Source organism: Podarcis muralis, chromosome 9 (genome assembly GCF_964188315.1).
Source record: "Podarcis muralis chromosome 9, rPodMur119.hap1.1, whole genome shotgun sequence".
NCBI lineage: Eukaryota > Metazoa > Chordata > Lepidosauria > Squamata > Lacertidae > Podarcis > Podarcis muralis.
In genome coordinates this window covers 40,311,025-40,332,379 of record NC_135663.1, presented here as the reverse complement: position 1 = coordinate 40,332,379, position 21,355 = coordinate 40,311,025, and the positions used below count along the sequence as shown (strand labels likewise).

General features: G+C 41.6%; 1 protein-coding gene across 7 annotated transcripts in view; it reads right to left on the bottom strand.

Moving 5' to 3' along the window:
* The window catches only part of TMEM131L (transmembrane 131 like), a 69,977-nt gene extending 49,325 nt beyond the window's left edge, over positions 1-20,652 (bottom strand). For 4 of the 7 annotated variants that reach the window (XM_077934110.1, XM_028743175.2, XM_077934109.1 and 1 more), the window contains exons 1-3: positions 20,345-20,652; positions 19,430-19,500; positions 10,640-10,683 (exon numbers count right to left, since the gene is read on the bottom strand). In XM_077934110.1, coding sequence (XP_077790236.1) covers positions 10,640-10,683; positions 19,430-19,500; positions 20,345-20,468 — 239 coding nt within the window. In that variant the 5' untranslated portion in view covers positions 20,469-20,652. The remainder of the gene's footprint in view (positions 1-10,639; positions 10,684-19,429; positions 19,501-20,344) is intronic. The other 3 variants (XM_077934107.1, XM_077934108.1, XM_028743169.2) reach the window with 1 other exon arrangement.
* Positions 20,653-21,355: the final 703 nt, after the last annotated feature.

Genomic DNA, 21,355 nt, shown 5'->3' with positions numbered 1-21,355 from the left:
ACTTGTGCAAGCCTCGGGGCTTTCCACTTGCACAGGTGGTACTGCTTTGGCTACATAATCAATGGCACTTACAACATGAACGTTGGATATAGAGGGACTGATTATCAAAATGTCACGACAGAGCATCTTTCCCCCCACTGCTGGACCAGATATTCCATTTCTGATAGATACCATTATGGGTTTTTTTTTATGGGGTTCCCCTTAAATTTTTAATTTAGTAAATTGTAGACTTTAGCTAATATTTGGAGTACTAAGAGAAGATGCCAGGCACAGTGTAAAAATACAGGCTGAACCAGTTCTTCTGTTTAAGGAGATCAGTTGACAGAGGTGCCATCAAAGAACAAAGACAGGTGAGGGAAGGGCCATTGCCTTGACAAAAGATATCGGCCTTCAGTGTCAGTCAAGGGGGGGGGGAGTTCCTCCCTCAGCTGTGTGTAAGCAAGAGACAATACCAGAGTTGGGAGGGAGAAATTGCTAGGGTTACGGGAGGTGTGATGTCATCACAGGAAAAAAGAATGCCCTTTTTACACACAGCCTGAGTTGCATTTGGAGGATTTTGGGGGAGAATGAGGAAGGGGCCAGAACTCCATGCATACAGGCTGAGAGAGGCTGCACTAAAAAACTGGGGAGCATGACTGGCTTTGCTCTGGGCGCAAGCTTGCTGAAGCTATGAGGGGAGCAACAAGAGACACTAATGGGGTGTAATGTTCTGCACCCCCTCCACTGAAAACTCAGCTGTAAATATGTGTAAATAAACCATATTTCTTAAAGACATGACAGTGTCTGCTGTGCCTCATTCCAAAAGAACACAAATCCTGGTTAAGTGCCAAGACCCCTGGAATTTGCTGCCACTCGGTAGAGATTGGGGTGACCTATAACAATGCACAACAACTTATAGGTAGCATCTGATAGATCTAAACACAAAGGACATGCCCTAAGAAAACTAGCTGCAGGGAGAGTTGAATGCTATGCAGTTGCTTCTAATGTTACTGGGTGATATCAAAGGAAGTTATGCTCAAGAGTAGACGCATTGAAATTAGTAGACTAATATACATAGTAAACTGAGGTGTCCTCCCCACTAACAAAAATCCTGGCTACGCCCATGAAAATAGCTGTTGGGTTCAGTTAAAACAAGCGATGATTAGCAAGCCAGCAAAAAACCGCATAGTTTGCTTCCAGAAAACAAACCATGGTGGGTTCAGACATTTAAACAAACCACAACTTGGCTAAACCAACCATGTCTTCACATTATGGTCCAACCAGGCCATTATGAAATTGGGTAGACTGAGAGTGATTGGGCCAAAGTCACTCAAGTGAGCTTCATGACTTAGATAAAGATCTTAACATAGATCTCACTGGGCCAAGTCCATTGCTCTAGCCACACAACACCAAACAAATGCAGTTCCTCCATCTGCAGTCTGAAGGTGGAACAGTTTTACCTCTTCATTTGCTGTTCGTGTGTAACTGTCCGAAGAACTACTGTGACACACATCTTACTCATGGTCAGAGCTACAGTTTAAGAGGTGGATCTGACCACAGGTGATTTTGCATGTCAGAGCGCTGGTATATTCTTTGGAAGCTATATTGTCAGAGGGAACTCAAAACCAGTAGCAGCTCTCATATTTGTAATCAGCACCACCAGATGGGAACACATGATAATAGCATTCTTAAAACTTGCAACTTTCTTAAGGATGCCTTTGAAATCAGATATTCCTTCAAATTTTCATGTTTTTGCTTTGCAGTTGTGTCCACTTCTTAATTTGTTTTTGTCACACTTGTATTTTGTTCAGGGTATGTGGATATCATCCCACATAAAATAGGAAAGGTTATATGTTAAGTTATTTGTTCAATGCCATCCAGTGAACCCTTTAGGGACCCAATGTCTGCAGCCAAAGACATTATCAGTCATTAACTGAGCAGTAATAAAAAGGTTCCAAACTCATCTTTGTGGTCATGCTGAAAAGGAGAGGGCTTGAAGTTCACCTTGGCTTATTCATGTCACACTGAACGTTCTGCCATGACATCCAGATGTGGACACTATGACTCTCCTTGTAAACAGCCTGTGTTTAAAGGCAGTATGGAACATAACACCCTAAGTTATCCTTAAAATGTACAGTACCTTCTTTTAGGACTTTGGGATGAAGCCAAGTAGTAATCTCAACCTTTTTAACTAGAATTCTAATTGACACTGCCAAGGTATATTTTAAAAAAGGAGATAGAAGAGCAGTATAAATCAGCTGTGCAAGAGTATACCTCTTTAAAAGACAAGTACACACACACACACACACACACACACACTCCCAAACATGTTATCTTTAAAACAGAGTATAAAAACCAGACAATCTGAGCTGCACTTAGAAAGACCGCAATCTTAGAAATTCACCAGTGCTGTAAAAAGTGGATGATTACTACCAGTAATCGTACTTGCTAGGAGGACTTATTTACAATGGGAGGGCGAGGGGAGTGACAGGATGGGGGATGGGACAAGAGACTCAAAGTGGAAACATTGCAACAGAAATCAAATTGGCACTGAAGAAAAGCAGTTAACAGCCACAACAAAGCATGTAAGTCATGGGTCAAGGAGCTGGTCAAGTAGAAGAGCCCTTTCAGCTCCTGGCATTCTGTTGCTACTTGCCATGAACAAGGCTTTGAAAATGACAGGCAGCAAGATATTGTGGAAGAGTCTTTCAACACAAACTAACCCCTCAGAAGGCAGCACATTTTCCATGTCGTTGCAAAAGCTTTTTAAAAAAACAAAAAAACAAAAAAGCATTGCTACACCCAAGTTTAGATAACACTTCACCTCTAAATATAAGTTTTGGCTAGGTCTACTCAACTGAGAAACCACAGGGAAAATGAAACCTCATTCAGTAAATTTACGATTTGTCCTCTCAAGCACAACAGATGGTTCAGAACATTTGTGTTGCCAACTGTATTTATCTGACTAGATCTCCGAGTCTGTTTTCTTTCATTTCGCTTTAGTTATTTCATCTCTGAAGCATCATTTCCCAGTTAAGATTATATCCAGCATTTTTCTCAGATATATCCCTGCTTCTAGTTAAAAGATTTAATTTCTGGTTTTTCATACTCATTTTTTTCAAAACTGAGAACTTGTCCATCACAATTCTTGGATTTAGGCATAATAACAAGCTATGCTTTAGTCTCCCTCTCCTTACAAGAGCTGCAATATCAGCTGTGTTTGTTATGTCCAAACACATACAAATTGTGTTTAGTCTCAACTCAAGGGAAACAAGCCAAGTGGTTTCTAATATTGGCCTGTTTCCCAACCCGGGGTAGCTGATGTGCGTTCTCCAGATGTTTGACATCAACTCCCATCAACCCCAGCCAGCATATCCAATGGTCAAGCAACATGGAAGTTGTAGTCCAATACCCACATGGCATCTCAATGGCTATTCCTGTCATTAACACATCTTGTCCAGATTCAGGCATAGGAACAAACTGTGCTTAGTTGAAAAAAGAAAGATAAAACATCTAATCTCTTCCTTGCAGGTATGGCCTGTGGCTTGATCACTTTACACTAAATGATCGTTTAGCATTACTTCCAAACATAGCCAGCAAAACATTCTGATTTTAAACCTCTTACACTTCTCACAATTATATTAAGCTCCATTTTCTTGTTCCATCCTCTTGCAGCAAAAGTGGCAATTATGTCTGCCTGCATTCCTTTCATAAAATATTAACAAGATATTTGTCTTTTAAGATTAATTTGAAATTGGAACTCCATTAAATACACACAAAAGAGAAACAACAGTCAGAAAAATAATTGAGAGAAGCATTAGCAATGGGAAAATGGTATGTATTAAATTACTCCAGTTCAAGATAGGAATCGAGGATTATTCTGACACTTGGCTGCCCTTTGACGAATACAAAGACAAAGCAACTGTCACTAGCTATAAAACTTAAGAGACTATGTTCTTTCTTTTGTCCTCAAATGCTATTTTCACCAGCTGCTGTTGGGATAATCTTGAGGAAAACACGCACCAGATAATTAATTTGAAGTAATTTCAGCTTCCTTCTCTCCCTGATAAATTTTTAATGCAACCTACAAAACTGATGCTTACTGTTATTTACAAGGTTCAAGAACTAAAATATAAAGGTAACAGAATTGCCATATTTACTTTAGAAAACAAGAACAAAAAAAATTACCACAAACAGGATAGCATATTGATAAATATATCAAGAAGTGGTACATTATTGGTATAACAGAAATTATGAGATGGTGAAATTACTGTTTATGAGGATCTGTATTTTAGGCGCTTGATTACCCTTTTGGGGTCATAGTTTTAACAGAGCAGAGCTTACAGAACCAGTGAACAGGCACAAGGAGCTAATGGCAAGAAGAGGCTACTACACCTCATCAGTCTAGCAACAGGGCAGAGATGAGAACCTGTGATCTTGCAGATGTTTCTAGACTCCTGGCCATTGGGCTTGCTGACTGATGTGAGCTGGAGTGTTACAACATCTAGAGGACCACAGTTTCCCCAAGCCTACAATGAGGAGTGGCTTGGTTTGGGAAGTTTTTTATGCTAAAAGGCAAAAGTTAAGTAGCTACAATTCTCCATTATCACTATCTACAACATGGTAATATTGCTCTCACTATATAGAGTTGCTGCTCTAGAAATGCCTGTACCATAACTAGGATAGCCACCTTTTGGAGCTTGACCATCTGCCTGACCCAGTATACATCACTCTGGTCATTCCAATTGATGACCATACAGTGTGAGCCCCTGAAACAAATCCATTTTGCTTTTTGTCTGTGCACTTACACACTGTTTTAATGTTTTGTTTTTATTACACAGTGGTACCTCGGGTTACAGACGCTTCAGGTTACAGACTCCGCTAACCCAGAAATAGTACCTCAGGTTAAGAACTTTGCTTCAGGATGAGAACAGAAATTGTGCTCCGGCAGCGCGAGGCCCCATTAGCTAAAGTGGTGCTTCAGGTTAAGAACAGTTTCAGGTTAAGAACGGACCTCCATAACGAATTAAGTTCTTAACCTGAGGTACTACTATATTGTGCTCTGCTGTATCGTGTACAATCTCATAATGAGATCCCACTGGGATCTCATTGCCTGGAGCAGCTTAGTGGGCTTGGAGAAAGCAGTTTGGATTCGAAGTACTTCCTCCAAATGCAGAGAAAAAAACTGTTCCGTTTTCAGGCAGCACTTTGAATACAAACCACTTCCCCAACATATGTAGGAAAAAATGGCACATCTTTAAACAGGTCATTCCTCCTTCTACAGAGGAAGGAGTTTAGGTTTCAAGTGATTGCTCCAAAAAGACTGTGAAGAAGGGCCCAGTAACTGCAAATGAGCTGATCAGCAGTTACAGGAACCCCCCATGAAGGTGCACTCTCTCACTGCCAATCAGCTGATTATCAGTGGAAGTGCATCTACAAAGGAGTGCACCTGTAAAGGAGATTGCCGTAACCACTGGCCAGCTGATCTGCAGTTACAATGATCTTTTAACTCTGACATGCACTGTCCGCATGACATTAGAACATCAGGTGACTGGCAGGCAGGCAATCTTGCCCACCCGTCAAAGTTGGCCTACGGATACAGCGGGGGGGGGGGGGGGGGGAGATGAAGAATAGTGATCAAAGTTACCAACAGTATGGATGTCCAGCAACGTAGTTGCTCCTGAACAGACTCAATCCCAGCTCCTAAAAGAACCAGATCTCTATTTCTGCATATTCTGATCTCTAACCTCTATAGAGACATTGTTTTAGTAGCACATAACATATATAACCTCATTTTCCAAGTCCAAAAATGTCTGATGGTTCAGTGTCAAGGAAACTGATGCTAGACAAACAACTGAACTTTAGATTAGATTTATAATGTAGATAGCATGTCTTGTGATTTTACTGCCGCTTCTGTGTTTATTTTGTAACACTCCCCCTCTCCCAATCCTGACACAGAGCAGTCTTAACTGAAATATATATTAACTGTGCAACAGGGTGCATGTTTACTCAGTAGTAAATCCCACTGAGTCCAATGAGGCTTACTGCTTAGTAGGCTTAATATTGGAATTGCAGCTTTGACATGCAGTACATAAAGGTTTAGACATGTGCAGTACCGTACAAGAAATACATGTTACTGCCTTTTTGACTTTCATTTGTATTAACAAATAAACATTAACTCTCAGAAGAACATAAATACACTAGCAGTTTCCTGATCCTTATACTAAGTACATAATACCTTATACTTTCCGAATAACTTTTAGAAACTCAAGGACCATTAACTTGAACCCATAATGGAAATCTTTTATAAACTCAAGGACCATAAAATATTTCAGACTTTAAAATGATTTGAAGAATAGTCAGATTAAGAATGATTATGTTGGTTTAAAGGCTCCTGGAAAACAAAACCCTCTTCAAATGTTAGGATTGTAAACAAGCTAAAGGCATTTATATGAGGCTTCACCAAAATGTTTCAAATGTCACAACTCTGACATCCAAGAAAGCTGTTTTTAATCAATACAGGAATAACAAACACAAAGCTATTTTCCACATTCATGTTCTTCTATGCAATATTTTTGTTTTCCTTTTAAGTAAAAGATCTTTTGACATGCCCTCCACCCTCAAAAGCTAAAACTGTAGACTGTGCAATGTGCTGTGAAAAATACCAGCAGCACAAACAGCACCACAATCCTGGCTCTCATGCAGCTGGAGAACCTTGATATATGATATACAATGTTAATAGATGCTTTTATAAAAATAATAAAAAGTAGTCACCACATCATGCTTATTCTGCATGGCTTCCATACTAGCTCCCCCCCCCCACCAAAAAACTAGTAATTATCCATTAACAACAGAGACATCACATATCTCTATAGATTCATATAATTGCTTATATCCAAAGCAATCAACTTTGTGACTTACTGTACATTTTCCCAGGAGTACTAAGAACTAGAATGGAATTTGCCCACATGGAACTACCAATAGTGATACATAAATACTAGATTCATTAAGGCACATCCCCTGATAGTTTCCTTGAACTCCCAGCTGCTACCCTTTTGTGGTTGCAAAAACATAATTTGCTGAGATTCCCATGCGGAGCACAAGGACAACCTGTTCTGGCACAAAAACCAAATCTCATGTCAGCTTCTCAATGAGCAGACTGGTAAAGTGAAGGACCATCCTGGAAAAGACAACCCCTCCAATTTTAAATCTAACAATAAAAATAAGTTTGTTTCCCTAACATAGTCCAATGACAGAAATTTTATGTAGGTCAATTAATTTATTAATGAATTTCATGTTGCACACCATTTTAACATGGTAAAATGCACTTGGAGGACAAGCAGAAAGGCTGATTGTCTGGAGTAGAAAAGTAGTGTCTCTGAAAAAGTTTAGCATAATCAGATATAGGCAGTCTGCCTGACCTATTTCAACTATGGCCGTTATTACATTATTTCAACTGGTTCACCTGGTGCAGGGAATTGCTTTCTCCACTAACATGTGAATAATGTAAACAATGTATTCAGTTTCAGCCTTCCCACTGGATACTGGCATCAAAACATGGCAGTGGGAGCTTGGCCTCAAGGGTCCACCTAAGAAGTCATAATATGTATTTCTGTCTACAGTTCTGCTGGAACTTATTACCACCCCATTTCTAATGATGCTCTTCAGCTCATAGCTTCCATTATCCCCAAAGGACCCGTCCATAATTTAGGAAGGAGCAAATGCAAACATTCAATGTCTCCTAGTTTGAGATGGTTTCTTTATTAGCTAGATAAAGAAAGAAGATTCAATTAAAGCATTCACCTAGTAAATGGCTACATTTCCTACACTAAACAAAATTCCAACTACCCCATAAAGAGTAAGACCAATGAGAGACACATGAGCTAAATCTTCCCTTTGGTTATGGGAAACTAATAGTCCATTAGGATACATAAATGTATCCTGGTGACCAGCCTACAATGCTGCAAAGAGAAAGACTTCTTCCAAAATGTCTAGCATGATGGCATCTTGGACAATGACATTTATATATTCAGTTCTAACCCAAAGCAGACATTTGGATTTTGGATATAAAGAAAACAGGTAATAGAATCATCATCTTATCTGCACATCATATTAAATGACCTTATAGAGATATTCTGAGGTTTGCCTACACACATACACACAGGAAGTCAGTTGTCTGTGCATCACCGGTTATTTCTAAAATTAGACTAAGAAGTTAAACGAGTTAATTAAAGAATACAGCATTGCAGATCGCTATCATGTTTTGAGACCTTAGTAGAGCTTTTTTAAAAAACAGCAACAGATACTTTATCAACTTTCAGAAATTGTTATGCATTTAGCTTTTGGCCATTAATTTGTACCTGTTCTTTATAGAAATCGGGGGTGGGGGGGAGTTTTGGGAGTTGGTTGGATCTGGCCTGTGCTTACTTATACCCAAATATAGGAAAATAAATTCTTAAGAACAGTTGAAGATATATTCCAACTTCTAGATTCTCTCTCCATGCTATTGGAATATTAAAGGAATGTTCCCACGAATAAGTGAAAGGAGCTAGATTTCTCAAAACAAAACAGGTCTTTTCTTCATCTGCTAAAGCAATCCCATGATCCAAGTTCTTTGAATATATGAACAGAAGACAGATCACCGAATAGGAGAAATGGTGAGGGTACGCGTACATACATATCAGCTTATTAAAATTGTGAAAGCGTATCTTCTGGGATAATAAAGAATAATGGAGACCAGTTTTAACCTGTGAAGTCTGATGTAGGCATTAGGCAGCAGTTCACTTCAAACCAGTTTAAAAACCACTAATTTTTAAATGTCTCGCATGCACACAACACATGGTGAGAGAAGGCTACTGAGGGAGGTCAAAGCATCTCCTAACTCCTATCAGCCCCAGAAAACATGGCCAGATTATGGGAGCTGTAGTTCAACAACATATGGAGAGTCTAAGGTTCCCCACACCTGCTCTATGAAGTATCCTTGAAGTCTAATAGTTTGAGAATGGGCCCAACTTTTAAAAATATGTTTTTAGACTGAAAGAATTATGGAAAGAATCAAAATTATGGAAGATGTACTCTATAGAGTACTAGTTGAATGTTGGACTTTGCTCTTAACTGGGTGCACCAAGCCATTCTGTTTTCACTGCAAAGGTAAGCCAGTCATTAATAATCATTAATAGCTGTAGTAAAGAATTCCAGGCAGAAAAACCAACACTGCCAACTTTTTAAAGGAAAAAATAAAGTGCGAGAGATAGTTGATATAACCAATTTTTTGTGTTGTTGTTTTTTAACTCCACAAGGTGGGTAATAACCATAGGTTTGCTTGCAAGATGAGGCAATACCAAGATCTCATTCTATACTACAATACCAGGAAAGGCCAGAGTGAGTTAAAAGACACCAAGCCCAGGACCAGGTGAGCCTCCCTGGAGACAGCATTTTAGACTTGGGGTGTCTGCACTAAAAGGCCCTATTCCTTATCACCTTACATCTGAAAGGAGACACACCCAGAGAGGACCTCGAATGAAGATCTGAATACTCATGCAGGTTATATGAGGAAAGACAGTCTTTGATATCACTTTTAAAACTCTCTAGATGACTTGGAGCAGGGTAAAGCCCCAAAATGGACCATAAAGGAATTTGGTGTGTGTTTAAAACTGGTTACATGGGCTAGGTTTCTGGAGCCTAAGTTAACCATCTAGCTGCTGTGCTTTGTATTACCTAAGGTTCCTGAACCATCTTCAAGGGCAGCACCACATACAACGCATTGCAGTAATCCAAATGGATTAGTGTTTTTATACAACTAGTTAATGCCATAATGTTATTCAAAATATACCGTATGTACTAGCTAATGCTAGTCATGATATGGTATGAATGCCCTTGAACAGGACAGCTGTTGAGAGAGAATGCAGCTGCAACAGGTGACACATTTACCTTACCAAAAGGCCTGAAAATGCCAAGTTGTTCAATGCCAAGTAGATTTCACTTTTTACATTCAGAAAACTAAATGAAGCAATACGCTTCTCAAAACAGCCTTCAGTGGGGAAAAAAATCCTGTTTTTTCCTTGGCAGGAAAACAAGGAGCAGTGCAATTACCATCTGCTCCAGGCTTTAATCATTTGCTGGCAATAAGAAGGTGAAAGAAACTTGATCATACTCTTAGACAGTAAGACTGAATATGCACTAATAAGAAAACCTGAATTCAGTTTTAATTAAACAAAGCATCAACAAGGCACCCCCCTCTCTCTTCTGTATTTTATTTCTGTTAGTATGGATTCTCTGGGAAAAGACTCTTTTATCTGAAGAGACCCTGGTACTTCAACATTTTTTAAAATTAAACTTATAATGCATGGGTAATGAATACTGCATGAGAAGCATATTTTTATTTTTTTAATTAAAGCCTCATTCATTGATCTATTGATAAATAAACCAGATTTCCATAGAAATAATTCCATAGAAATATTGCAGGGCAACATACAACATAAAACCACAACACTGACAAAAACAACAGGTTAAGCTGTTAATCTTCATCACTCAACCAAGAGAGCAAGCATAAATTAAATTATTCAAAGCAACTGACTTCACTATTACTATAGGGAATAATGCAAACATAGTTTATTGTTGTATGCTGGAAGATGTTTATTTTTATCTTAACACTGCTTACCTCTGCTCTTGTGGATGATCTTCCACATCCTCCTCTGATTCAGCCTAGTGGACAGAGAAAATACCATGAAATATAAGCAGCAAATATAAGTTTCCAGCATACATTTGTATTTTAACAATCCCAGAGCTGTTTAAGGATATTCTGTTCAGTGGAACCCCCTATACTGAATGATGTTTGAATCAGCCCACTTCATTTTGCTAAGCACTGATTTATCAGCGAACACCACAAATTTAAGAACCAGTACAAGTGAGTTCAATATAGCTGAGGAAATTGCAGAGTCTGGTTTATCATGTTTATCAGTTTAACAGTGGTCAGTAATTTTAAGCAAACAAATAATACCTTATTCTAAATTAAATTCATTCATCTGTTCAGACTACATTTTTTTAATTAAATTGTTGGGACTATTTGCAGGCTGGAGGGTGCCAAATTGTTTTTTCTCCCCAGTACAACCTTCCCTCAGAACTGGAATTTTGAAATACTGAGTCATTTTCATCCTTTCAGACAACAGTGCCTATCAGTCCTCACCACTGCTGTGCTGTTTGGGACTGATGGGAACTTGAGTCCAACAGCATACAAATTTGAGGAACCACTTAAGTACCTGTGAACATCCAGGTACTTGGTTCTAATGAAAAATATTTTGTTTTCCTTGAGGTACCTTAAGTGCCAGGATGAAACGCAACTGTTGCTTGTTGCCCACCCAAAAACCTAAAGTGTGTGCATTTAGACAAAATGAATCTGTATCCGTCATCCAGAGAAAACAGATGTACAAGCCATAAAATGTACCCATATAAGTTTTGCTTCTTCTGAGTTTATATAAAAACAAACCACCTCAAGTGACCAACATCCTAGCCTATCTTAGAAGAAAGGCCCAAGGATAAAATGATACAACACTTCATAGGTCAAACATATGCCTTTTAATTCTTGTATTTTAGGGTTGCCAAATTTCATATTGACACCCGCAAACTTTGTTGAGCTTTTTGGGGGTAACCTCCCCCCCATGGTGTTTTAAAGCTTTTTGGAGCTGTTTCCACTGCTTTTTCCATAGCACTACCATAGATCCAGGTTTTCCTGACTAAATTCCCCTGACGCCATTTTTACACCTGAAAACCAGGACATGTCAGGAATTTTCCTGACGTATGGCAAGTCTATTGTTTTTCTACCCCTACCTCACTCCTATGTGTCCTCAGATATAGGAATGAGCAGCAAGAATAACTCATGTTTAACAAGTAATGTTGGGGGGGGGGCATCCAATGGTTTACATGGCAGCAGGCCAATCTGCACTGCCAACTCTATTCTCATGGAAGTTTGACCAACTCCTTTGAACACATATGAATACATGCATTTGCAAATGCGTGTTCAGCAAGATTATTCCGGCATCTTTTATTTAACGTTCAGCATCTTATTAACTCCACAAGCTAACTATACCATGATATCATTTCAGATATCATTTGATTTCACTATGTCAAAAAACTAGCTATCTATTCACTGTACAAAATTTAGTTGAGAATAATATAATATGTGGATAGGATACCAATGCACAGTCACTGTCAAGATAAGGCTGGAAGAATCACTTACAAACTGATGCTGTCCACCTGTTCTGCAGTTATAGCCAACCAAATGTCAATAATAAAAGCACCATCCAGTTTTTTTTCCTTTTTTTAAGTTGGGTAACAGCCTACATATCAGCAGAAAATTACAGCTGCTTGAAAACTCCTGGGAGAGTCCCGGAAATCACAGATTCATAAAAGATGGGAAGTGGCATTCCATTCATAAGCTCAGACTGTGGGAAACCAATGTCCCCAAAGCCTATTGCTGGCAACCCAGTGACTCATGGTAAGTAGTGAATCCAGTGTCATACATTTCGGAATCTAGGTAGATATGCTCAAATTATATGTATACCTCCCAATTCTCTCTTCAAGAATGAATCTCTGTCAACAGGCATTGCTTCGGACCCAGGATTCTAAAGATTTACTAAAGTTGCAAAGGTTTTCCTGCCCTCCCTTTGAGGAAAATAGCAAGAAATGTTAAAGCTGCATTTAAGACTATGAGAACATAGCTTCCACATTCTGAGCTTTCATTCACATTCCTGCATGATACATCATTGATAAAAGACAAGAGAAGAATCCATTTTCCCCATGAAACCACATGCAACCTCTGAAAGTTGCAACAGTTTCAACCATAGCTTTGTAACACAGGTGTGTATGTGCGGATGTGTGCAAATAACACCCTTAAAATAGACAAACGGGTGCATTCTCCTTACAGTTGGCTATATTATTGCATGCAGGTTTGACGGCCAATGCCCTTAAGGATTTTGCTTTCCCCTTCAAAATGTTTCTAGGTTTGCTCAATTGAACTATATAGACAGCCCTAATAAAAACATTTAGTGAATCCGTTGGCTATGGGGAAATTTAGAACAAAGCACTTTTAGCTCCGGGTCATGGCTTGTGGCATGTTATCAGGATAAAGTTAATCTGTAATGGAGTTTAATTGTGGTATAAATGTGATTTAACACAAAGACTAAAACGACCTTCAGACTCCTTGGAGGCCTGTAATTTTGTAACCAGATTCTGCTATGCAGATTCCATATTTAGAGTTATTTTAAACCATCAATAGTAGTTCTTCAGGTTTTTTAACCAATCTCTCTCTCTCTCTCTCTCTCTGAAAGTTTGCAACAGTGTATTGTCAAAATACAGATGAAGGAAAGTATTACCAGCAGTCCTACACAAGCTAGTGATTAACTTTATCTGGCTATTACTCTTCATGCAACAAGCAAAAACAAAGATAGGGCTCTAATCAGCTGGCACCCTCTGCACCAATTTTTTCATGTATCTGGGGCAGTGTTCATATTTGGAGAAGCAGTAGCAGCTGCTGCTTTATGTTTCCAGACTTGGCTTTGTCCAGCTTAATTTTTCTTGGTTTCAATGTTTCTTTTTCTTTTGTTTCTCATTAGTTTCAAATTATAACTGTATCATATATTTCGTATCAGTCTGATTTCAAAAACTTTAGGAAATGCCCACAGTAGCTTAAGTAAAATAAATGTGGAAGCTTGCTGATAATCGAGACAAAACTGTGTTTTTAACACCTTCACAGCTGCTCCATTTTATTTAATCTTTGCCCATAAGTACCACCAAAATAAAAAAGGAAATACCAGTCCTTTAAAAAAACAAATTAACCATTGCTCCCACAAGGGAAAGTTCAAAGGAAACCTCTTATTTGTGGTTGCTTTTATATGCATTTTGATGGCATATATTCACATACAGCAATCACTGTTGCAGTGATGTATAAATACAAAAGCATGCTTGTTTAAAGCACACCAAATACAATTCAGGTTCGGCTCTCCTTGGGCACCATAAAGTGCAGTTAGATGTTAGGGGCAGGGAGGGCATTAGATATAGCCACTGCCACAAGGTCATTCCTACTTCCCTGATAGTTAACTGGAAATCATTTATTGAATGGGCTAGGCCTCCCTGGACGCCCTCGTCATACAGCTGAGGGCACACAAGGAAATTTAGGTAACCACAGACACATATATGTATATGCAACATTTCTGTACAAATTCATAGTGGATAGGAGGGCTTGTTCGCACAGACATCGCTGGGAGAATGGTCACTGCACAACTGCTTGGCAGAATGTGAGGGTCATCTCCATGCAACCTGGTAAGCTTAAGTTGGCTATTTTTTTTTCCCAACTTGCAAATGACTAAAAATAGGTATACTATGGCACAATATTATTTCAGTAGAGCAGTTATAGCACTGCCTCATCCCATATTACTTGACCACATTTGCACTGTATCATATGCACCCAAATGCACTGATATTTCCTTCAACCAGTGTTCAGGTAAGTTTTACTCAGACCATTTATGTCTGGTCCATTCATTTCAATGGGTCTACTCTGAGTAAAACTTAGTTGCATACTACCTTTTACTTCTACATGTAGAAAAGGTCTCTTCTACCCTCGGGTGGCATTCCAAAGCCATCCAACAATGACTTTGTTAAATGATATCTCTGGTGGCCAGGTATTTTCACAAAGAAAAACTTAACCCTCAAGTCACTCTTGGGCCTTTAAAAACATTTTGTTAATATATTTCCTGCATTGCAGGAGGTTGGATTAGAAGATCCTTGGGTGTACCAATTCTACAATTCTATGATCTTGGCACTGGAATTTCATAGAGGCTGAACAAAAATTGGCAAGCCATAGGGAGAAATAAAACAATATGACTCTAAAAACTAAATCCCTTCCTTGTAAGGCATTTTAAGAAGTAGTCAAACAAAGATCAACATGGCCATTCTGTTTGGCATGCACTTCTCCTAGCAGCTACAGCAAAGAATGATGAAGATCTGTCAGCAATTCACTGCTGCTTCTTAGAACTGTCAGCAGTGAGATGTCTAAATGAGTTTGACACTAGTATGTCTGCCAATAAAAAATGAGCAGGAATTCATCACCTAAAAAGTTTTCAAAGGGATGTACAGTGGTACCTCAGGTTAAGTACTTACGTAATTCGTTCCGGAGGTCCGTACTTAACCTGAAACTGTTCTTAACCTGAAGCACCACTTTAGCTAATGGGGCCTCCTGCTGCTGCCGTGCCACCGGAGCACGATTTCTGTTCTCATCCTGAAGCAAAGTTCTTAACCTGAAGCACTATTTCTGGGTTAGTGGAGTCTGTAACCTGAAGTGTATGTAACCCGAGGTACCACTGTAATACAATACACTAAGGAAATAAGAACTTTCCTTTTCTAATAGCTTGGGAAATGTTCTTGGTAGAAAAGAAGAAAGACTATTTTATGTTGAAGTTGAAATAATTATTTTCCCTATACTGGTGTACAAGAAACAATATTTACAGATATGTTATACACACACACACACACTGCATAATAATGAAATGCCACATTGCATCCACCACAAAAATCTCAAATAAACCTCCAAAAGGCAAATGATTACCTCAGCATGCTCTGCTGATACAGAGACTCTTTGGGGGGGGGGGGGCTGAATGGAGTGATGAGGGCCATGAGTAGAAGCACTCAACACTGCAACTTTTTATCACAGGATCCTACTTGCGTATATCTAATTGCCCAAGTGTTCCCACCTAAAGCAATCCTAGAATAGGTCAAGGAATCACTAGCTGACCTCATCTATTAGGTCATTATGACTCTGAATGATTTAGGAAAGAATAATCTCAGTGGCACACCAAGCCACCACTCTGCCAGTTCTCAATCTCTGTTCACCTAACTCCCCTCAATATTATATACCAACTTTAACAGCAGCTAGAAACATAGAATTGTAGAGTTGGAAGGGGTCATGATGGCCAACAAGTCCAACCTTCTGCAATGGAGGAATATATTGCCCAACGTGGGGCTTGAACCCATAACCTTGAGAGTTGTGCTCTACCAACTGAGACATCCCAGGTGTCTGGTAAGAAGACCCAAAACAATAAGATAGGGTACAATAAACTAGGCTGGTCAGAATCCCTTTGGATCAGAACACACCAATGTAGTTAACCAAATGACCAGATTTTATTTACAAAACACACAGAACAGGGAATTACAGCTAACTAAATAAGCAAAGAAAATGTTGGTTCTAAACTTCCCCTAACATATGTGACAGCAGGTCATAACTTTCATGCAGCAGATGATACAAATTAAAAGGCAACAGTTACCAGGAAATCAAAAGATAGAAAACAGCTATCCTATCAATGTCAACTGAATACACTTGATCATGCATTTGTAAGTATTTGCTTGCAGAACTGATGCAGTGGTCTGACTAGCTACCGGATACTGAGAAGGGGTGAGCTAGAGGTCAACCCTGCCCGCAAGGTACTGAGTTATAAGTAATACAAATTATGCACAATAAACAGCTGCATCCCTAACTTCCATGACAACCATAGTTCAGATCTACCTTGCCTAACCTTTTCCCCTCCAGAATGGAGCTGATGGGAATTGTACTACAAACATCTGGCAGATACTAAGTTGGTGAGGACTCTTTTAAATTACTGAGAACAAACCACAGTGGGCCTTAAGTATGAATGTTCCCCTTTCCTCCGCCTCATGTAAGCAGGTGTGAATCCTTCTGCTTCACACTAGAACAAGCAACAGTCATGTCATGTGGAACTGTGGTTTGTTCTAACTGAAATCAGTTAACGAATAAGAAAATCAAGCCACCTTCATTTCACTCCTTGTTTACACTCTGCTTTTCCTTTCCAATGAATATTCAAATCAGCTATGTAAACTGCTACCACAATAACACTAAGAAAAATAAAGCAAGAAATAACACTCCGGGGACATACATAATTAATCTAAAAAAAATAAATAGTAATTGGTATCTATTTCATATAAAATATAAGAGTATTAACATTGGAATACTAATAAACATCCCTACACATGCACCCCAAATCCAATATTATCCCAGAAACATAGAAAAGATTCCTAACAGCTGTAAATTAAGTTATAAAAAAGTGCACAGTTAAATAGAACTTCAGTAAGACAAAATAAGTAAATAAGTAAAGGTAAAGGGACCCCTGACCATTAGGTCCAGTTGTGGCCAACTCTGGGGTTCATCTCGCTTTATTGGCCGAGGGAGCCGGAGTACAGCTTCCAAGGTCATGTGGCCAGCATGACTAAGCCACTTCTGGCGAACCAGAGGAGCGTACAGAAATGCCGTTTACCTTCCCACCAGAGTGGTACCTATTTATCTACTTGCACTTTGACGTGCTTTCGAACTGCTAGGTTGGCAGGAGCAGGGACCGAGCAATGGGAGCTCACCCCGTCGCGGGGTTCGAACCACCGACCTTCTGATCGGCAAGTCCTAGGCTCTGTGGTTTAACCCACAGCAACACCTGCGTCCCATAAGTAAATAAGTACTGGAGCAATAAAAAGCTCATGCTTCATACAATTAACCCATCCCACCCTACCCACATATCACAAGTCAAAGTTCAACAATAAACTAAAAACATTGGGACTCTGGATATGAAGCAGCCCTCGCCCTCATCCTGGGCCATTACCTTCTGTCTCCTGCAAGAGACTACAATCCCATCATCCCTAAATATTGACCACGCTAGCTGGAGCTGATGGGAGCTAGTAGCCAACAAAACCTACAGGGTACCATGGCCCTAACAAAGCCTTCTCTCACAAGAAAGATCCAGGGGACTTGCATCAGAAAGGAGAAGAGCACTCTCACCTCTACATGAAGAAGCAATGTGCAAAAGGGGAAACCCGTCAGTCAACCCACCACCTGCTCATGTAATATGCAGCCTCTTCCACAGAAGCTGCAGCAGGATGAATGCTCTTCAGCAGATGTATTGCTAGTTCAAATAAGAGAGTCTTCTGCAGTGTTAGCATAGGTGGTTTCCAGGCTTATATGCAGTGAAGGTGGCTTAGAGCAGGGTTTCCCAAGCTTGGGTCTCCAGTAGTTTTTGGACTACAATTCCCATCTTCCCTGACCAGTGGTCATGCTAGCTAGGGGTGATGGGGGTTGCAGTCCCTGTGTTGCTGAACTGCATCTCCTAGTAGTTCCAGCACCATGACTAATGGCCAGGTATTATGACTTATTGTTCAGAAACATCTGCAGGTTTAAAGGTTCCCCACATCTGCTTCACTAGACCAGGCTTTACTAGATCAATCTACTAATATCCAGACACTGCACTGCTGAATTGAGATTTCTGCAATGTACAGTCATGCATTTCTCTGAAAACTGCATTTATTAATGCCTCCCTGTATACAACTACAGACAAACCATTTTTAAAAAGTTGCAGCTACTTGTTTTTGTTTTTTTCATTGTATCTGTAAGAAATGGCAATATATCCCCACCCACATCCAGCCTACCAATTCATTTGCTTTAAACGTGGTATAAATAAACAAATAATTATTTCATTTGGGAATATTCAACATGTTAACAAAGTAAATAAGTCATTTGGTTTTTTAATTTCAGGCTGCAGGCATTTGTAAGCTGACAAGCTATCATCAGCTGCTTAAGACATTTTTATTAGCCAGACACTTCAATAATTATTTTTTATGGCTTGAATTGTGTTAATGTACAATGCCCTGATATTTATAATATAGCAGTATATACATACTTGTATAAATAAATATAAATTCCTTTTAATAAAATATTAACTTAAATTGAGAATAGCCTGTTCACTATGCATAAAAAATCTAAAACACTCCTTTAAGTTGCTGTATTTTCTCACTTTACTATGATTGGCATTTAAAGGGGAAACAAAAGATGCTGTATTGAAAAGGGGAGGGGAAAATAAGTGTTAGTTTATAAACTGATGCAGTCTTGAAAAGCACTAAACCAACAGAAGAGAAAAGCAGAACTGATCCTATGCACTGAATTTAATAAGACTTGCTCCCTGTAGAAGTAATGCTGCGATGCTGCATCAACTGGGTTTGCCTTACAAATATCAGTTGCAGCCAGACTTCAGCGCGCCTCCCAACAGCATCACATGTTATTTGATGCCTACCCAATTCCCCTTTCAGAAGCATAATGAAATCATAACTGCGTCTGCTGCCAAAATCCTGGCAAGGTGAGGCGGAAGCGCCACTTCCGGTACTGACCGGGTCTCACCATCTCCGAATCAGAAGCCCGGTACCGTAACTTGCAAAATCATGTACAGGGAGGCAAGGTTGAAAAAAGGGCAAACAGACTGAGCTGCAGGCAGCATCGTGGAGGAGGGCAAACTCCCGCTGCGCAGAGTTAAAGGCAGGAGAAGTTCCCACCAAGGCCACCTTCCTGCGCCTGCGCAATACCCCGCGCGCGCCCCTCCCCCGCGCGGGGCCCCGCCCCTCATTTCCTTACCTGAGCAGGCAGCAGGAGCTCCCCTTCCTCCGCTTGCCACAACTCCACCACGTTGGGGATGGGGTCCATGGCTAGGGGCGGAAACAAAACAGAAAGCTCTTTGCAATTTCCACCAGCAACAAGAGAGGGGGACGTGCAGAGGCCTGTGGCCTCGACCCACACGCACACGGAGCGAGCTGGGAGAGAGTCTCCTCTGGGCTCGGGGGCCTTTCACAGCCAGAGCGCTGCAGGCAGCAGAAGCAGCAGGAGGAGGAGGCTGGGCTTTGTTTTGTTTCGTCCCTGAGACGCTTCCATATTAAAACGCTCCTGCTGCAGCAGCAGCAACGTGCGAAACGCAGGCAGACCCGGCGCACAAAAGGGGCGTCGGAAGCCAGGGTTTTGTGGGGGGATTTTTTGACGGAAAGATCAGCCTGGGGCCGAGTCCAAACAAGGGCCTCCTCTTCCTCCAAGCGGTGACCCGCGAAGGCTGCAGACAGGGCGGCATCGCCGACGCCGCCTAAGCAGCAGCAGCAGCAGCAGCAGCAGCGCGAGCCCGTGCAGCGGCAGCGCGCCAGGGAAGGCAGGAGTCCCGCATTGTGGGCCGCCGCCGCCGCCCGCTTTTTTCCCCGCCGCCTGCCCGCCTGTCACAAGGTCGCGGCCGCCCTTCGCAGTCCAAACAAAGCGAATAAACAAATAAGAAGCGAAACGGCAGGACGGACGAGGCAGGAAGAGGAACTCCGTCGCCTCAGCGGGGCTGGGAACCATTAAGGCGGCAGCGCAGAGCCGCTGCACAAAGGCAGGATGGGGAGGGCGGCTCGTGGGGGCCCGTGTGGGGGTCTCCCTTCGTTCCAGCCCCGTTTTACCTCAGCGCCGCTTTGCAAGAAGCCCCCCCTCTCCTTTCCAAGCTGGCCGCCTCTTCCAGCCATTCATTCTTACCTTGGCCCTGCGCTTCTCCCGGGCGAAAGCAGGGCAAGAGGACCTGAAAGACGCCGAGCAGCAGGTTCATGGCCGTGGCCGCGCGGCAGTAGCTGCTTTGCGGCGGGTAGCGCAGCCCCGCCATGCTGCCTGGTCTCGGCTCGCTCGCCTCGCCTCGCCTCTGCTCTGCGCTCAGGCTCGGAGCTGGCTGGCCGAGCTACAGCTGTTGCTGCTGCTGCGGTGGCGGCCGCCGCCTCCCTCTGCTGCGCGCGCGTGTGCGACACAGATAGGGAGGAAGAGAGCGCGGCGAGGCGCGGGGTGGGACATGGTCAATGAGAAGGCAGCTTTCCCCTCCTCGCGCTGGGCTCCGCCCCGCGGGAGGAGGAGGCGGAGGCGCTGCTCTTTCCCCAGAGCACATGGGAAAGCGAGCCAGGCCGATGCGCACGAGGGGGAAACAGGAGAGAGCGGGGAAGGCCCTCGGCAGACGGAGCGGGCCACGGCTTGAAGCCCCTGCTCTGCGCCAGAAGAACGGAAGCCCCTCCAGAGCAGGCACCCCCCCCCAACAGGGCTGGGGAGGAAATTCCCGCCAGTCATGATGACTCCAGAACCATACCCAAGTTATTTGACCCCAGAAGCATTTACGATTGTTTATTTGTTGTCCTCTCAGGACCTCTGGGTGGCTTGACGTGGTAAGCCTTGTTCTCCAGCCCTGCCAACCATTTTATAAGCACAGTCATTCGATGAAATATGCGTCTGAGAAACTGGTCCGAGACCAGAGCGAGTTCCCATGGCTGAGGGTTAGGCTGCATGCATGCCATACATTTCACACACACAAATTTTTGGGGGGAGGAATTGTAGTTTATCCCCAAAGAGCTACAATTCCCAGTGCCCTGAAACTAGAGTTCCCATGCGGGGGACGGGAACAGTCAATGTGCTTTAAATGTATGGTGTGCATGCAGTCATCTGCCAAGTCTTACTTTGTCCAGCACGGTTAACCCCTGGGCCACACTGGCTCTCCAATTACAGATGCAG